General features: G+C 38.1%; 2 protein-coding genes across 2 annotated transcripts; one reads left to right on the forward strand and one right to left on the reverse strand.

The window, feature by feature from the left end:
* Positions 1-91: 91 nt before the first annotated feature.
* On the reverse strand, positions 92-6341 carry LOC112784344 (serine/threonine-protein kinase SRK2I). The gene is made up of 9 exons (XM_025827548.3): positions 5664-6341; positions 4566-4640; positions 4383-4484; positions 4233-4286; positions 3986-4078; positions 2319-2411; positions 1501-1605; positions 1307-1405; positions 92-734 (listed from the first exon to the last, which is right to left on the reverse strand). Exons 1-9 carry the CDS (start codon positions 5838-5840, stop codon positions 444-446), a joined length of 1089 nt encoding a protein of 362 aa, XP_025683333.1. The 5' UTR covers positions 5841-6341; the 3' UTR covers positions 92-443.
* Positions 6342-12589: 6248 nt separating this feature from the next.
* Positions 12590-17683, forward strand: LOC112710811 (uncharacterized). The gene is made up of 2 exons (XM_025763226.1): positions 12590-14830; positions 14930-17683. The coding sequence occupies exons 1-2, from the start codon at positions 12590-12592 to the stop codon at positions 17681-17683; spliced, it is 4995 nt and encodes a 1664-aa protein (XP_025619011.1).
* Positions 17684-18376: the final 693 nt, after the last annotated feature.

Here is an 18376-nt window from a genome sequence, read left to right on the forward strand (position 1 = left end):
CTGTTTATACGGAGCATCTATGTATATAACAAGCAGGGGCATGCAAACCATTCTCCTAATGAGCCTAACTTAAATTTCAATATAAATATACTTCCCCGCAGCAACTGATTGTGGATATTGCCTACTTCAAGAAGCATGCACTAGTATGCAAGTCAACATAAAGTTCTCTCTATTTATCCACACAAAAATTATGTGTATATATTATGTACGAGAGAGTGTCAACTCACATCATCAACCGTTGGATCCGGATCCAATGGTGAGATGAAAGTTAGAACAATGTCCCCATACATAATAGGTACAACACAATAAAACTCTATCCACCCTAATCTACAAGGAATGCAGGCACCACGTTTATCTTTCCATGAATCCATGATGCTAGAAAGTCTATTAAAGCCCAACAACATTAAGATGCTGTCCTTCAAGGGCAAACTATGATAATTAACTTATATGGCATACACTATCTCCCCACTGCTATCTATATCAAGCTCAGATTCGGATTCTAATTCATCTATGTCATCATCCATGTCAATGTTATCTGCCATAAACTGGTCTAAGGAATAGGCCCCAGCTGCTGGTATGGTAGCTTCTGATATTATCTGCATGATCGTATCAATGCTCTGCATTGGTTGGTCTGGCTCTTCAAATTGGTTGCCCATTATCTTCTCATCCATCAGATCTGTCGGCAGATTCTTCAAAAACCATTCATGGTTCCAGATCTCAGACATCGTGATTCTCTGTCACATTCATGTCAGAAGGCATTAAGATTCAAACAAATATAATAACAGAATGCTGCTATGCCTACAAGTCTACAATATACTATCTCCGGTACAAAATAAGTGTCGATTTTTAAATTTGATTTGATCCCTCGCATGTGCTTATTTGAAAAGCTAGATAACATCTAATTAAATTTCTCAACTTGTAACCTTATCAAATGAAATGGAGAGAAGTTAAAAGATAGAGTAAATATATGAAAACATTCAGGTAATGTGGGCAGTTTAGTACATTCAATTTAATTATCTAAAAACACCAAGATATTTCAAACCATTTCCTTAATTCCTGTGCATAATTAATTTTTTGGACACTTACTTTGGACTTATAGGTATACCACCATACAGCACTCATGAAAAAAGGTATAAAATCCATATCAAGTGATGCAAAAAGTTTTGCTTCATCTCCCATATGAGTAAGGTAACTTCTAACAAGACATTCAAGTGGAAATATACCCCAAATATATATAATAAATAAAAAAATTCAGGGATAGTGGCTTATATGCAGTAGTTGCTCAATTATTTGAAATAGAAATTACCTCTGCAGGGTCAAAAACAAAGATCCTTGAGATAAGGTGGCGACATTCAGGAGATATCTGAACAAAGTCTGGAATGGAATACTGGACACTGAGAATTCTCTGCAAGAAAGCAACCACACACAGTTTGTTAAAGCAATCAGAATTCAAAAAATAATCTGAAGAAAATGAGCAAACAACTTGAGAACTGATCTAACCTGAATTGTCTTCCTGAAATCCTTTGGTTCACTAGGATCTTCAAAAGGATATGCTCCCACTAGCATCACATATAAAGTTACTCCACACGACCAGACATCTGCAATCTGGTATTAAATGCATGGAAACACAGAAACAGAAACCCATTAGCAATGTGGAACATTTTTTACGATATTCAATCCAATTTTCGCACCTGGACTTATCTACCGGTATTGAAAATTGCATTAAAGACAAACTCGGCAGAGAATATACAACAAATTTATAACCAATTGTGAAGGAAAGTGCAATTAACTAATCAATAACAAGTTGTCTGCAAGTGCTGAACTAGAGCAATTGTTAAGATTCAGATATTGAATTGAATATTAAATATATGTCAAACCAACCCGAAAACTAGGTGCGGCTCTATTTTTATAAATAAATAATTTAAAACCAATTGAAAACGTTATATATTTATTTATCTGCCATAATAATAATAATAAATGAAGGATCTATTATTAAGTTATAAGGAAAAGGGTGCATCATGTAAATTAATCCACTTAATTAATTAGTCACCACTATTGGGGGTGGATACCCTTCTACCCAACACAAGAAAGAAATCTAAGATAATGATGTAAGAGCTATAGAATAGTAACTAAGATTTTTCAAATATTGCTGCAACCTGAATTGGTCCAGATCAAAATAACATTGCTTTTTAGATCCTTATAGCATGATAGCAGACCTCTTAATTATGACAAGTTTACAAAAAAAAGTTCATTCCAAAACAAATGTGAGAGTAAACATTTATACAGAAAAGGAACAACACTGTGAAACTAAACACTACCTTGCCATCATACTCTTGCTTCAGCAATACTTCTGGAGCTATATAAGCAGGAGTGCCGACTGTTGACTTTGGTTGTGAATGAAGCACCGAAGACTGCAAATAACAAGATAAAATCAAATCTGTAAGATAGAGAAAAGCTCTAAAACCCTCTATTAGATTAAGGGACTAATGATAGCATTCTTGCACGCCAGAAGGGAACTAAGAACTAAGTCAATTAACCCACAGGATTACAACAAACTTGAAGCACCTCAAGGTGAAAACACAGCTACAAGTATAACTGACTTAACAACGTAAGAAAGGGGCAATAGCCAAGTGCTAAAATTGCTCAAGAATGCCCGGTAAACCAACAAGAGCAACAACATCTTACATCATCAAAGTTTTATCCCAATAGCACAAGATGGGGTTGACTACATGGATCAAACCATGTTATTGCGCCTTGCCATATATATATATATATATAATAAGCCCATTTATGCTTAGATCTCTCTTTACTACCTTATCCAAAGTCTTCTTAGGTCTTTACCCTTAACCACTTGTCTATCTTCCATAATTCCATTTGCTACCCTCCTGATCAGATGCTCCGTTGGTCTTCTCCCCATACATTCAAACCACGTAGAACAAGATTCCATCGTCATTTTAACAATAGGTAACACTCCAACCTTCTCTTTTGTCCCCGTTCCTTATTTCGTCCATTCACGTATAACCACTCATTTGTCTAAATATCCTCATTTCGACCACAATAAGCTTATGTTCATGTTACCCTTTACCGCCTAACGCTCTATTTCATACAACATAGTTGGTCTAGTGGCAATATGACAAAACTTACCCTAAAGTGTTAAGGTATTTTTATGTCACATATGAAGCCCTCCTACACTTTGACCAACTCGCTTGAATCCTGTGGTTTACATCATTCTCTATTTCCCCATTGTCTTGAATAATACAATCAAGATGGTATAATGGCTTTCCCATTTTCACTTCTATGTAAGAGTTCCCCATTACCATGTTGTACTTACACTCCATATAATTCTATCTTAATGCGAGTTACGTCTAAGCCATGTACTTCCAAAGATTGTCTTTATTAGAAATTTTCTTAATGCACCTATGTGCAAAACAGAGAAAGCTAGAGAAGCAAATTCACACACCAGAACAGATTCAGGGACCAATTTTTCCAGTTTTCATCTGAAATTCAAATTTGACCCTCTCTAATTCCCAAGCAGATTATCACCACTTCCACTGCTAGATAGTTGACGAATTATCCTTTTGACCTTTTCTAATCAAAGCTGTAGATATAGCCTTACATTAGACAAGTCAACTATAGTACATGTGAATGCATGATGAAACAATAGTTCATCAAAGAATTCAGACTACCAAAATTCACCTAGAAATTTCATGCAGTATTACTTCATCCAAATATCCCAAATTACTTAAATTACATTAGATAGCTAACAAGCTATCCAATTCCATATGGTGATCTAAATATGAAAAGCAAAGTAACTCTATAATTTTCCTTTTAAAAGAGAAGAAAACATAAGTCAGAAGCATACTAGTTCAGGACTGTATAGAAAATGGTAGCAGAATTATGCATTAAAATTTGTGACAGAGAATCGTTTAAAGGTAAACAAAAGATTGCCTAACCAATTACACCAGGAAAACATAGAAACCCTGACCTTGGAGTAGCCAAAATCGCATATCTTCAAACGTGGTGCTGGGCTTCCATCCAGCAAAGTGTTCTCCAACTTCAGGTCCCGGTGACAAACTTGCTTCAAGAATAAATAATTTAACAAGAGACTGATAGATCAGATTTGATGTTGAGAAGACTAATACCTAACCTAAAGTCCTAAACTACAGTCCAGAATTGGTGTAGATAGAATACAATTTAAATCAGCCAGTGGAAAAAGAGGAACATTTAGTTACCATTGCATGGCAGTAGCTGACCCCAGATATGAGTTGTTGAAAGAAGAAACGAGCCTGCAGCATATGAAAATGGGTTGGCAAGTTAGATATGGAACAAATATGATTGAAAAACTGGCCAGTGTAGAAACAGTAAATAAATAGTGTAAGAACCTCATCCTCAGAGAAGCGCCCAGCATTGCAGATTCGCTCAAACAGTTCTCCTCCAGATGCATATTCCATTACAATGGCCAGATGCGTAGGTGTTAAAATAACCTGAGTGAAATTACATATAAGGTCAAGTATCGTTCACCCACTTCAATACAGATACAATGTCAATGTGTAAAGTACACAAACCTCCTTAAACCTAACAATGTTAGGGTGTCTCAAAGACCTGTGATTAATGATTTCTCTCTTGACATTTTCATCAATCTGCGCCACACAATAAAAAAAGGGGAGATGAGTCCAGCACTAAGTAATAGATCCCAAAGAAAATGGTGATTAAAAAAATCTGGCAACTATTGAATCACAATGGTTCGTCTCAAAGTTCATGAATAATCGAGAAAGTGAGAATATGTAAACCCATAAATGAAGTGAACCATAAATCATCTAAACCAGTCCCTGTTACTCAGTTCAAGGTTTGAAGTTTGGCGTTTGATGCAAAATAAACCAATCCAACATGGACCAACTTCCACCTGACCCTACCCTAAAACCCCTTCGATTATCAAAGCAGCCAAATATAACTGGTAAACGCAGAAAAATTGATCAGTGCTGCTGCTTATTAACTCAAATAAACTGAGTGACACCATTTTCCATCATCAAAATAACAAGCCACAATTGCGCACATCCACTCTTACCGATCAAACATGTCCACAATTGAGCATCATCTCATACAAGGATTGAGATCTTTTAAACCGCGTTGTGCACTATAAAATTAAATATATAGATAAATCCATAAAATCCGAAAGTCGTGAATAACAAAACATGGATTAGTTAGACCACCCACTATTTTTTCTCCCATTTCCTTGGTCACCTTGCAAAACCCATGAATAATTTAATAAGCTCGTTAAAATTGAAAACGAGAAAATAAAGAAAAACCGGAGGATAAAACGTACGAAACTTTAATTTCCATAGCTCAAAATTTGTAAGAAAACCAAAAACAAAAAATAAAATCATACACCAACTAGCCAAAGCACTTGAACAAAAATAGAAACCATAAACACAGCATAAATAGTATATATACAAATATACATATTCATATACATCATACGTCAGCAACTAAAAGACAAACTCATCCGGCACCGAAAAAATCATGTGATAAAGTCTTCCTTTTTCTTCCCCCTTTCATTACCGAAAACGTTGAAAAAGAAAAGAAAATTTCCAAAATAAGTAGATATAAAAGTGAAAAAAGCAAAAAGATGATAATAAAGAGGTTAATTAAAAACTATAACGAACCTTGTCGCCGCGTTCGATATATTTAACAGCAACGAGCTCCTTGGTCTGCTTATCCTGCATCAATCTTGCGATGCCGAAGTTTCCGGACCCAATGTTACGGACCAGATCGTAACGGTCGCTGTCGTGCATGATCGGCATGTCCATGCCGGGTCCGACGGTAACCGCCGCCCGATCCATCGCCGTTTCGATCAAAACGACGCAACAGAACCTTATTTTCCTCTTTCTATATTTTTCTTGAAGGGGCAAAACGGCGTTACATTAGAGAGAGAAAGGGAGGGGGGGTCAATAATTAATACGGCGTCGTTTTGGAATTGGAGGTGGAAGGACGGTTAGTGCCTTAGTGGTTTTGGGATGCGGGAAATGGGATGCTGATTATTGGGGAAAAAAGGGGGGAAGGGAATAGATAAGTGTGGATTGGGTTGGAAAGGAAGCAAAGTGCAGATGGGATTGGAGAGTAGTCGAGTAGAATGAGACTGCAAAACGATGTCGTTTTTGCTCAGTGCACTCTCTTTTTTGTTAGAGAAGTGTGTGTATCCGAAAGATGATGACGCAGGTTGTGCTCTGTTGCCTCGTAAGCAATGTTGTCGGTTTTTGCTCTCACGGTCTCACCTTGCCCCCCGCTGTTTATTGAGTTAGGCGAAAGAACAAAGAGATAACAAATGAATAAGCATCCGAATTAATTCTAAAATATTTTGGATTTAAAAGTTTTGTTTTTAGTAAAGTTTTATTCTTTAAAAATTCTTAAAAATTAATTCTATCGAAAAGATTGATCTCTTTATTATTTTCAAATGGAATAATTTGTTTGTGATCTCTTTTAATTTAAAATAAATTATTATTTTTATCCATAAAAATTAAAAATATTGACACATTTATTCATTAAAAAAAATTATTATTTGTACTTATGAAACATGCGTGTTGTTACAATAAAGGCACCAACAACAATAGCAGAACACATCAAATAGAGAAGAATCAGAAATTAATTGAGCCGATGCAACTACATCATCTAATTTCCTCAACAAAACTACACACACACCCCAACAGTCCAAATTCTATCTTGGGCAAGCACTTGAAGATGGCTTTTCACATAAACATCATCAATGCTAATAAAGCTATTTAGAATGATGTGTTTCTCGTTCCAAACTACTGCATCAAAACCTTGCTCATAAATGCCCACCAATTTTGTAGTGTTATGTTTTTTAGGGTTCGGTTAGAGATTAGGAGGTGAAATAGGAATTGTTTGCTTATCCGAGTTAGAAGGGATAGTCAGGTGGAAAGTTGGGTCAGTAATAATTTTTACTGAGGCTGAGGCACCTGAGTCCGATTTAGAAGGAGAAAAGAGGTCGCTAGATTCACCAATCTCTTTCAACTGAATGTTTTTGAGTGACAACATTTTTTCTGGTTGTTCAAAGAGTTTTCATAACAACCGTCTTGAAAGTTATATTCTCTGCACGACATCAAAGTCAGATCATGTTAGCCACAACAAAAATTAACAAAACTACATCTACAGAATGAAAAAGAAGGCTACCTAGTTCGGATTGAAGTTGGTTTGGATTTCCTTAAAATTTCTTGGTATCCAGATAAAGAGACTGCCCCAACACTCCTGGAACAAACCGACTACCCTCTCCTCAACCTCATCCAAGTCGTCCAAATTATACTTAACTATTACGGGATGTTCTTCTCAGTACAAAGAAAAAAAGGGCTCATCTTTCTCACCTAAAAAGAAAGGTTGGACACCCTCCATAGAACATATCTTAAAGAAGTAATTTTTAAAGTCATGAAAATAATCATCAAAATGGCAAAAATCTTTATTCTCTGAACAACTCAGAAGGAGATCTAGCCCTATTTCTTGGAGCTGAAAGGTTTGGTGAGAACAAAGAGATAAAAGAAGACCTTAAGAAAAGGAAGGACGTCAAGTTCATGATAAAAAAAAGTTGATATATTTTCAAAAAATCTCAAGAATTAGGATGCAATTGGAAAGGGACAACATTACAGACCTTAAGGACCTCAAATTCAAACTCGGAGAATGGAAGGATAACTTCTAATTTTGTGAAAAAGCAATCATACATATAGATAAAATGACACTCCGACTTATCAAGTCGGGAGAAACATGCCCTTTCTTCATGATCGGCAACTACAATTTTGTACTTTATCTCATTGTCTCGAGTTAAACATAACCTCTAATGCCTACGAAAGGTTTCAGCATACTCATTATCAATAATAGAAATAGGAGTAAGAACAGATATATCTATTCAAGTCAGGTCAGACGAGACTTTAGAGAACATGTTGTGAATTACTGACCGAGACATAAAAGTTATACCTATAATACAATAAAAGAAAATCATCACTATAAGTTGGCAGACCAGGTATAACAACATAAGCATTTACACAAAATCAAAAGAGGTTGGGTTGTCGTCAACTAAGAACGTCACAATTTTTACAATTCTTCGTATGCCAAACAAACATACAAATACGAAATGGTCACATCTTCAATGAAAAATATGGAACTATTTGGAAGCAACACAAAGTAAAATTTCACTCAGTTTCTCAGTAACAAAAATAAAAGTTCAAGAGCGACAACAATAAAAGTTCAAGAACGAAGCAAATTCTCAAATAAATATGACACAGAACCATCAAATAAACAAAGAATCATCGTCAAATCAATAAAAATAAATTCAAATCTAGAAGCACATTATCTAGCCAAGAACAAAATAAACGAGAAAGGCAAAGACTAACCTTAATTGGAAAAACGAAGCACATACATGTAGCAAAATGCAAAAATTTCTCTCAAAAGCGTGAGCAAAGTCTTCTAAGCCTCAAGATAAAGAAATATTGAATGCAAGAGTGGTTGCACGAAAGAAAGTTGAAAAGATTGAAAAAGGAAAAAAAATATTGAGTGCAAACGTCTCAAAAAAATCGAAAAAGAAGAAAGAGAAATGAGTTTGGGTATTTATAAGACACCAGGGGCAAAAGAGTAATTTTGCCACCTCATTTATGGCGCATGGTTACTAAGATAACCGTAGAGTAATGTACGCAACACAACAAAAAGACGTAATGTCTCAAATTTTAAAACACGTCGAGTGGCAGACCTTGCCCTAAGGAAGACAGTTTGCTTGAGCTAATGTTTTAATCCGCCAGAGACCAGTCTAATCTACAAATGTTTGAGTCCAACCTCAAAAAGCTCGGACTCGAGCAGGGACATTATTCATACCCTGATCCAAAAATATAGACAGACCCAAAATGAATATAAGCCCACTCAAGAGATTCAACTACTACAACTACCCGACCTTATAGAGGTCGGACGCGACGACGGCAGTTCGGCTCTACTTATTCAAATAAGTAACTAACTCCTCAGATATCTCATAGTTATCTAGAAAAGAGATATCAACAATTTCCTTAGGAAAGGAAAACAGTTACCCACCATTAAAAGTGAAACTATTCTAAAAATGTGGTTATCTACTCTATTATAAATACACTGATAGCCTCAAGTATATTTAGGACCTAATCTACTAAAAACCTGCTTTAAACCCTTACTAACTTAAGTATTGAAGTCCCTTACAAGTATCACCCCCACCTCTTCACGAGAAATTTAGACAGCGATGCCTCAACATCAGTCGAAGTTAGATGCTGTCCTAAAAGGAATTTGAACCTTACATTCAAACCCAAAATAACCTTATTTTAAGTGTCTTTCAAATCAATTTTTATTATATTTTTTAATATTTTAAAATCTTTTTTTATTTTCATATTTTTTTGAATTATTTTTATTAGCGATATAGATAAATGATCATTTCTACCAAAGAATATTTAAAATGCTAACAAATTTATCACAGAAAATCGAAAATAACTTCTGTGGCCGCCACCTACCAAATACCAAGAGAAGTAGGCATCGAAGAAAACACCTTGAAAAATTAGGCGCCTATATATGCATCTTTTCATCTTAGTTTGCAACTCTCATGTTTATTTATTAGGATTTAGGAGAATAAGGTTAATAAAATTAGATATGAGTAAAAAATTTTCTCATATGACAGCCTTACTCATTAATTAAGTTTATCCCTCTATATATGAAACATATGTATACTATTTTGAAAAATTATGTCGTCCTTATTGGAATTATCAACATAGTATACTGTCATTGCGTGTCAACACTAACACAAGACGCGTGGATGGTTCATACGCATAGTGTAATGACTCCCGTTTTGTTTAAGAGTTTGATTAGAGATAATAGTTTGGTTAGTTAAATATGATAAAGTAGGTGGGGTTAATAGACTGTTTCTTTATGGGCTTGATGTGTTTGGGTATTTTAGTAAATTTTGTTAGGATTTGCATAAAGGTCCAAAAGAATTAGGTAATGCAACTCGTGAAAATAGAATTTATTTTTAATATTATAATTTGTTACAAAAAAATAAATTTAAATTTTTTATATATTTCATTATTAATGATAAAATAAAAAAATAAATAGAATATATAATAAAAAGTGTATTTCATGTTATTAATTTGACTACTATAATAATATTAATAATATAAAATATATATTACTATTGATGTAAGAAATTTTAACTATTTTTTTTAACCAAACTTGAACCCACGATCTCTAGTTGAATATGAAGAGACTATGCCATTTAAACTGCTAATGAGTTATAGCTCAAATAACATAGTCTTTTCATACTCATCTAAAATATTGCGAGTTCGAGCCTTCCTATTTTTAGTAAAAAAAATTAACTATTTTTAATATTTTTATTAGTGATAAAATATATAAAAAAATTTAAATTAAATATTTTTGTAACAAATTAAAATATTAAAGATAAATAAAAACTATTACAATAATAATAAGTATATATTATGTATTATTATTTCTATTTTTGAAACATTAATATAATTATGACTAATTTAAAAGTAAGAATAATTATATTGTATGTTATCGGTGGCGGAACCTGAAAGGGTAAAAAATCTTAATAAAAAAATTATATAACAGTATTTATATTAAAATAAAAACTAAAAAAATATACATGAGTAGGGGTGGCAATATGTACCCTACCCGCGAGTACCCAATCCGATTCCATTCGGTCGGGTAGGGTTGCCAATTCGATCCGCAGCGGGTAGGGTTTTCGTGCAGGTCGGGTAGGGTGTGGGTTGAGCCTCAACCCTATCCAACCAACCTGCACCCTATATATGTATATGTTATATACTTATATAAAAATATATTTTAAGTGGATGTTGAATCAAAGATCTCTCACTAAATGCAAAAGATCCTTAGTTATTAAAAAAATATCATTAATTGATAATTTAATAAACTTTTTTTTACATAAAAGTCAGTTCTATTTTAAATTATTATCAAGTTATCTAATAATATTGCATCTTTTTTTGTAACTTGCGGGTAGGGTCGTATATCCGCGGGTTAAGAGCGGATAGGGTTAGGATTGAGATATTCTCAACCCGCAGATAAGGTAGAGTTGAGTTTATATAAAAATCTCAACCCATGGGTAGGGTTAGGATTAATTCCAAACTCTACCCTACCCTACCCATTGCCACCCTTATACATGAGCAATTGTTTTTTTCTTTTTTTTATGTCAAACAAATTTCCATTTCGTGTTCTTCCAATTAGGGCCACGTATATAGGAGCCCAATATTATCTTTTAACAACATAGTTGTCCCATTAATTCATGCAGCCCACCTATTATTTTCCCCAAGCAACCCCAATAACAACTAATTATACGATCTTTCATTTTACGAAAATGAGAACAAAAAAACCAAGACTCATCAATCATCAGCGCCATTCCCTCAACACCGTTTCTACACATTTCAATACACGTGTTGCCCTTATGCTTACACGACTTGTAAGCATACCATGCATGAATGAAAAAAATGAAATCTTTGTTTATGTAGCATGCATGTGTGCCATGCATGTCAAGTACAAATTATACCATTAGACTGAAATACTTATTACTATTATATATACAAATTATAATATATATATATATAACAATTTTTTATTTTATTTATATTTAATTTATTTTAATTTTAAAGTCACCCATTTTAAAATTAATTTTGTTACGTGCAAAAACTCAAATTTTTATCTTATTTTTTTAAATTAATTTTTTAATCTAAAAATTAATTTTTTTTAAATAATACAAATAACGTGTAAATAATAAAATTTCTTTCATTGTAAATAATAATTACTTTTTTAAATTTTTGCTAACAATACTTATTACATACATCAAAAACAAAAAAGGTATAAGGTACATTAAAATTATACTCTTTATTTTCAATGACACTTTAAAAGGTCTCTTTAATGATGGAAATTTTCTCCTGACGTGTTCCCCGATATCTCGGCCTTGGAGTTAGCACCAGCTAGGCAAGATATACTCGCCCCAAGAAATCAGCCCGGAATAAACAAATTAACACTCCCCTGCTAAGTCATTAACATGATTAGCGATATCTTCGGCCACCCCCCTTATCCTCGGCCTCTTATCCATAACAACAGAACCCACTCCTTAAGCAAGATCGCGCCTCTGGTCAAAGATACTAACAACGGCCTTTACCAGATACATCGGAACAGACCACATCTCCTCTACACAGGACGCACTTATAAAAACCAACCAACGCAACCCACAAAGACAGGTCACAAAACTTCACTCCAGTTTTAATCATTCTTTATCTCTTAATTCACACACTTACTTGAGCGTCGGAGTCCTTTTTGCAGGTGCTCCCGCCGCCGTGTTTCAAGGTACCGAGGTCATCCACAACGCTGTTCCCTGGCGACTTATAGCTCGGACCAGGAATCCAGCAATCACTCTGGACTACGCATACCTCGGTTTATCTAGGACGGAACACTTGGCGCCCACCGTGGGGCCCGAAGCAATTGACCCCACTTTTTTCTTTTTATTATTGCTTCTTTGATCTCCTTTTTTCAGATCACACGATCCCCGACCATGGCAGACAACGGGGCCCGCCAACTCACACAAGCCGAGCTTATGACCCAGATGGCTGAGCTCCAAGCAGAGGTCAAAAGGCTAGCCGAACTATCGCAACAAAATCAAGCCAACAAGCGGGATGAAAGCAACCCCAAAAGCTCGCCCACGGCCGGGACTGACCTTTTGATCACCAACCCCCCGAAAGAGAGACTAACCTTGGACAACCCATTTTCCGAGGAGATTACCAACTACCAAATGCCAAAACATTTTACACTACCTTCCTCGCTCGAGCCATATAAGGGGATTGGTGACCCCCGGGCTCACATTAAGAAATTCCAGTCTATGATGTTCTTTAACGGACCTAAAAACGAACCTATTCTTTGCAGGGCTTTTCCGACCTACCTTGACGGCGCGGCACTCCTCTGGTTCTCAAAGCTGCCTGAAGGATCGATCTCCTCTTTTGAAGAATTGGCGAGATCCTTCATAGATTACTTTGCTGCCGCCCGCATCTACGTGCACGGATCAGATTACCTCGGCACCATCCGCCAAGGTCCACAAGAAAGCCTGAAGGACTACCTAACCAGATTCGCGGACGCGACGATGGAAATACCTGACCTGGATCCTGCTGTCCATCTACACGCCATAAAGGCCGGCCTCAAACCAGGGAAGTTCAGAGAAACAATTGCTGTTACGAAGCCGAAAATCTTGGAGGAATTCCGAGAAAGGGCCGCGGGGCAGATGGAAATTGAAGAACTCCGGGAGGCCGAGAACAAAGATAGAAGGCAGCCACGAAAGGAAGAGAGCCGAACAATCAGATCAGGGGACGACAGAGGCATTAGAAAGACGTTTAAACTCACACCGAAGTTTGACAACTACACCAGATTCAACACTAAAAGAGAAAGGATCATAAAGGAGATACTCAACGCCAAAATTATCAAACCCCCTGTCAGAGCCGGAAGTTACCAAGACCAACGATTCGTGGACAGAACCAAACACTGCGCCTTCCACCAGAAATACGGCCATACCACCGATGAGTGCATCATAGCCAAGGACTTGCTGGAAAGACTAGCCCGGCAAGGACTCCTGGACAAATACATCGAGGGTACAAGACATAAGGGAGCAAAAACGAACTCGGATGAGCAACAAACTCCGAGAAACAAGGAAAGTGACAAATGGCCGAATAACAACCCCCCAAAAGGAATCATCAACTGCATATCAGGAGGATTCGCATGTGGTGGAGAAACAGCGTCGGCACGGAAAAGAAGCTACCGCACCATGCTGGCGATCAAACAAACAACCCCACACAGCCACATAGAAGCCGACAACCTCGAAATCACCTTCAATCAATCAGACGTGTACTCGGTCGCACCAAATGCAGACGACCCCGTGGTAATTTCCATCCAAACAGGAGATCTATTGGTAAGAAAAGTCCTTCTGGACCCAGGGAGTAGTGCAGACGTCCTTTTCTATTCTACCTTTTTAAAAATGAACTTGTCTGAAAAACTAATACAACCTTCATCCGGAGAACTCGTGGGATTCTCCGGAGAAAGGGTACCAATAAAAGGATACATATGGTTAAAAACGACAATGGGTCAACACCCACTATCCAGAACATTCGATATACAGTATCTGATAGTGGACTGCAGCAGCCCTTACAACATTATTCTCGGGAGACCAGCTCTGAACATGTTCAGAGCGGTAATATCAACATTTCATCTGTGTGTTAAGTTTCAGGCGCAGGACGGCAGAATAGCAACGATTCATTCAGATCGCCAACAAGCTCGGCAATGTTACAACTCCAGCCTAAAAAGGTCGGACACGAAACAAAAGCAGCACGAAGTCAAAACAGTACAAATTCGGAAGGAGATCCTGTCCCACGCCGAGCTTGACCCCCGAGAACACACACAAGAAAGACCTCAACCGACGGATGAGCTTCAGAAAATCCAATTGACATCAAAGTCAGAACAGGTAACATACATTGGTCAAGCGCTACAGGAACAAGAAAGGTCGGACCTCATAAAACTGCTACGAAACAACTCTGACCTATTCGCCTGGACTCCAGCAGACATGCCAGGAATAAGTCCCGATGTCATTTGCCACAAACTCCCCACTAACCCAACAAGCCGACCTATAGCCCAGAAGAAAAGAAAGCTAGGAGCAGAGAAATCCAAGGCAGCCCTGGAAGAAACAGATAAGCTCCTTCAAGCCAATTTCATCAGAGAAATCCGCTTCACCACGTGGCTCTCAAACGTGGTAATGGTAAGAAAAAGCTCAGGTAAATGGCGCATGTGCGTCGACTTTACAGATTTAAACAAAGCATGTCCTAAAGATGCCTACCCCTTACCTTGCATTGACAAGCTCGTAGACAACGCCTCAGGCTTCAAAAGCCTGAGCTTTATGGATGCCTACTCTGGGTATAATCAAATACTCATGCATCCTGAGGACCAAAGCAAGACAGCATTCATCACAGAACATGGAAACTTTTGTTATCGAGTAATGCCTTTTGGCTTAAAGAATGCAGGTGCAACCTATCAGCGCTTGATGGACAAGGTCTTCCATCATCAAATAGGGCGCAACATGGAAATCTATGTGGACGATATGGTCGCTAAAACCACAGAGGGAATGTCACACTGTGAAGACCTCAACGAGATATTCAGACAAATCCGAGCATATAATATGAGACTGAACCCGGAAAAGTGCGCTTTTGGAGTAAGAGGAGGAAAATTCCTCGGATTCATGCTTACCTCGCGAGGTATCGAGGCAAATCCTGAGAAGTGCTCGGCGGTACTCAATATGTCAAGCCCTACAACAATAAAACAAGCGCAGCAATTAGCAGGAAGAATAGCAGCATTATCTCGGTTCATACCCGCAGCATCAAACAAAGCATATCACCTTTTCCAAACAATATCGAAGAACAAAAAATTCCATTGGACAGAAGAAGGCGAGAAAGCTTTTTCCGAGCTTAAGACAATCCTATCATCACCTCCAATACTACAAAAGCCAGAAATCGGTAAACCTTTATGTTTATATTTATCTGTTTCAAATTTTTCTATAAGTTCGGCTCTTGTGATCGAAGCAGGAAAGATACAACGACCAGTATACTTCGTAAGTAGAGTCATGCAGCCAACGGAGCAACGATACCCGAAGATAGAACAACTCGCCCTGGCACTGATAACCACGGCAAGAAGATTAAGACACTATTTCCAGAGCCATACAATCATAGTAAGGACAAACCAACCATTAAGGCAGATATTGACAAAGCCAGAACTGGCCGGACGCCTCACCAGATGGTCCATCGAGCTTTCAGAATTCGACGTCCAGTTCCAACCAAGGTCGGCACTAAAATCACAAGTGTTGGCCGACTTTATCTCGGAAATGACAACCGAAAAACGAGACAAGTCTTGGGAACTACATGTTGACGGAGCATCAAGCCGAGAAGGGAGTGGGGCAGGAATAATCCTCAAAGAGGGAGATGAGGTGATAGCCGAACAAGCACTCCAATTCCACTTCCCAGTGAGCAACAATCAGGCCGAATATGAAGCCCTCATCGCAGGACTCAAGCTCGCCCTCAACTCCCAAGCACAGAGCCTGACCACATATTGCGACTCCCTCCTCGTAGTCCAACAAATCCGAGGAGAATTCCAAGTAAAAGATCCGCTGCTCGAGCAATACTGGCTCTTAGCAAAGGATCTCATTTCAAAATTTAATTCATTTAACATACTGCATGTTAAAAGAGAACAAAATGTAAGAGCAGATATACTATCCAAGCTCGCTGCTACCAGAGCAAACACACAAACATCTGCATTAACACAGCTCTCACTCGAAAAACCAAGCACCGAGCTATTACATGTGATAAATGTTAACCACCTCCATGATTGGAGAGCTCCTTTTCTTGAATATATTAGTACAGGTGCCATACCAAGACATGAGCTCAAGCCACAACACTTCAGGCGAAAGGCCAGTCTTTACACGAACATAGGAGGAAAACTCTACAGACGAGGATTCTCACAACCGCTGCTAAGATGTCTAAACGACGATGAAGCAAAAGAAGTAATGGACGAGGTCCACGAGGGAGTCTGCGGAAACCACATCGGAGGACGAGCACTAGCAGCTAAGATCATCCGAACAGGGTATTACTGGCCGACCGTAAAGAGGGACTGTATCGCAAAAGTCAAAGCGTGTGAGAACTGTCAGAAACATGCAGCTATATCTACCAGGCCAGCCGAGCTATTACACACCATGGAGGTAAGCTGGCCATTCTATAGATGGGGGCTCGACATACTCGGCCCATTTCCAACAGCACCAGGACAGGTAAAATTTCTTTTAGTAGCAGTAGACTATTTCTCAAAATGGATAGAGGCACAACCATTAGCCAGGATAACTGCCGAAAAGGTACGATCATTCATATGGAAAAGCATTATTTGCCGATTTGGAATTCCTAGGGAAATCATATCTGACAATGGTAGACAATTCACAGACAATAAGCTCCGCTCATTTTTAAAAAATTTTAATATAAAACATCACTTTAGCTCGGTCGAACACCCACAAACTAATGGGCAGGCTGAGGCCGCTAACCGAGTTATATTGCAGGCATTAAAGAAAAAGCTAAACGATGCTAAGGGAGAATGGGCGGAACTGATCCCGGAAGTGTTATGGGGCTACAACACAACAATTCAAACCACCACGGGCGAAACACCTTTTAAGCTCGTCTATGGGTCCGAGGCACTGATTCCTATTGAGGTCGGCATCCCCACCTTAAGAGCCGACCTATACGACGAGCAACACAACCTGCAGGCACGCAATGTCGAACTTGACCTAGCCGAGGAATCCAGGGAGCTAGCAGCCATAAGGCAAAGAGCAGTAAAGCAGATAGCAGAAAAGAAACATAACAAACGAGTATCGCCTAGAACATTCGCAGAAGGAGACTTGGTGCTCAGAAAAACGGAAGAGGCCAGACGTCCCCCAACACAGGGGAAGCTCGCCGCCAACTGGGAAGGTCCGTTTCGAGTAATAAAGGTACTCGGCATGGGGGCTTATCAATTGCAAACACTACAAGGCAACCCAATTGCCAGGACCTGGAATATCTCATCCTTGAAAATGTACCAATCTTGATCTGTACAAATGGCAGATGAAGGTACTCTTTTTCCCCCTTAGAGCCTTTTTCCCAAGAAGGGGTTTTTGCCTAAGGAGGGTTTTAACGAGGCCTGACGCACAATATATTCCAACAGTGTTCAAAGTTTATCCAAACATTCTAGATTCTACAATACGCAACTATGAATTATAAGATATATTCGTTATCATAAACATGCAAGTTCCAAACAACCAAAACAAAAGCCGACCTAAAACACGGTCGGAACCAACAAATACAGTTCAAACTAACTAAACATTCCATCTACAAAACACATTCATTCGCTTACAAATATAACTAAGGAGGGGGGGAACATTCTCACCCTGCTCCTCCGCCGACCCATCCACAACCAACTTCCCATTTACAACTACCTTCGTCATATCTAACAGATCGGTATCAAATTCAGGAGCCAACAAAGAAATCTGACTCACAGCCCGTTCAAAGCCATAGGAGAACATCTCCATACCATTCTCCTCCAACTCGAGAACACGAGCTGTGAGTCTCCCTTTCGCAACATCACTGTCTTTCACTTCATCTTGCAATTGCCGAATCTGATCCCTCAGCCGAGTCACCTCCTCTTCCGACTCTTTCACTTTAGCAAGGGCATCATTTTTCTCCTTCAGTGACTTCTCTAAAGCTTCTATTTTTGACCTGTACGACTTCTCCATAGTCTCGGC

This window comes from Arachis hypogaea, chromosome 1, assembly GCF_003086295.3.
Source record: "Arachis hypogaea cultivar Tifrunner chromosome 1, arahy.Tifrunner.gnm2.J5K5, whole genome shotgun sequence".
Taxonomy (NCBI): Eukaryota; Viridiplantae; Streptophyta; class Magnoliopsida; order Fabales; family Fabaceae; genus Arachis; species Arachis hypogaea.

Coding starts and splice junctions, on each gene's coding strand:
- LOC112784344 (XM_025827548.3), bottom strand. CDS start 5,840: ATGGATCGGGCGGCGGTTACCGTCGGACCCGGCATGGACATGCCGATC. Junction 2,412..3,985: donor GCGATTTTGGCTACTCCAAG/GTCAGGGTTTCT, acceptor TGTTATTTGCAG/TCTTCGGTGCTTCATTCACA. Junction 1,406..1,500: donor ATTTCAGGAAGACAATTCAG/GTTAGATCAGTT, acceptor GCTTTCTTGCAG/AGAATTCTCAGTGTCCAGTA.
- LOC112710811 (XM_025763226.1), top strand. CDS start 12,590: ATGGCAGACAACGGGGCCCGCCAACTCACACAAGCCGAGCTTATGACC. Junction 14,831..14,929: donor GGCTCTCAAACGTGGTAATG/GTAAGAAAAAGC, acceptor TGCATTGACAAG/CTCGTAGACAACGCCTCAGG.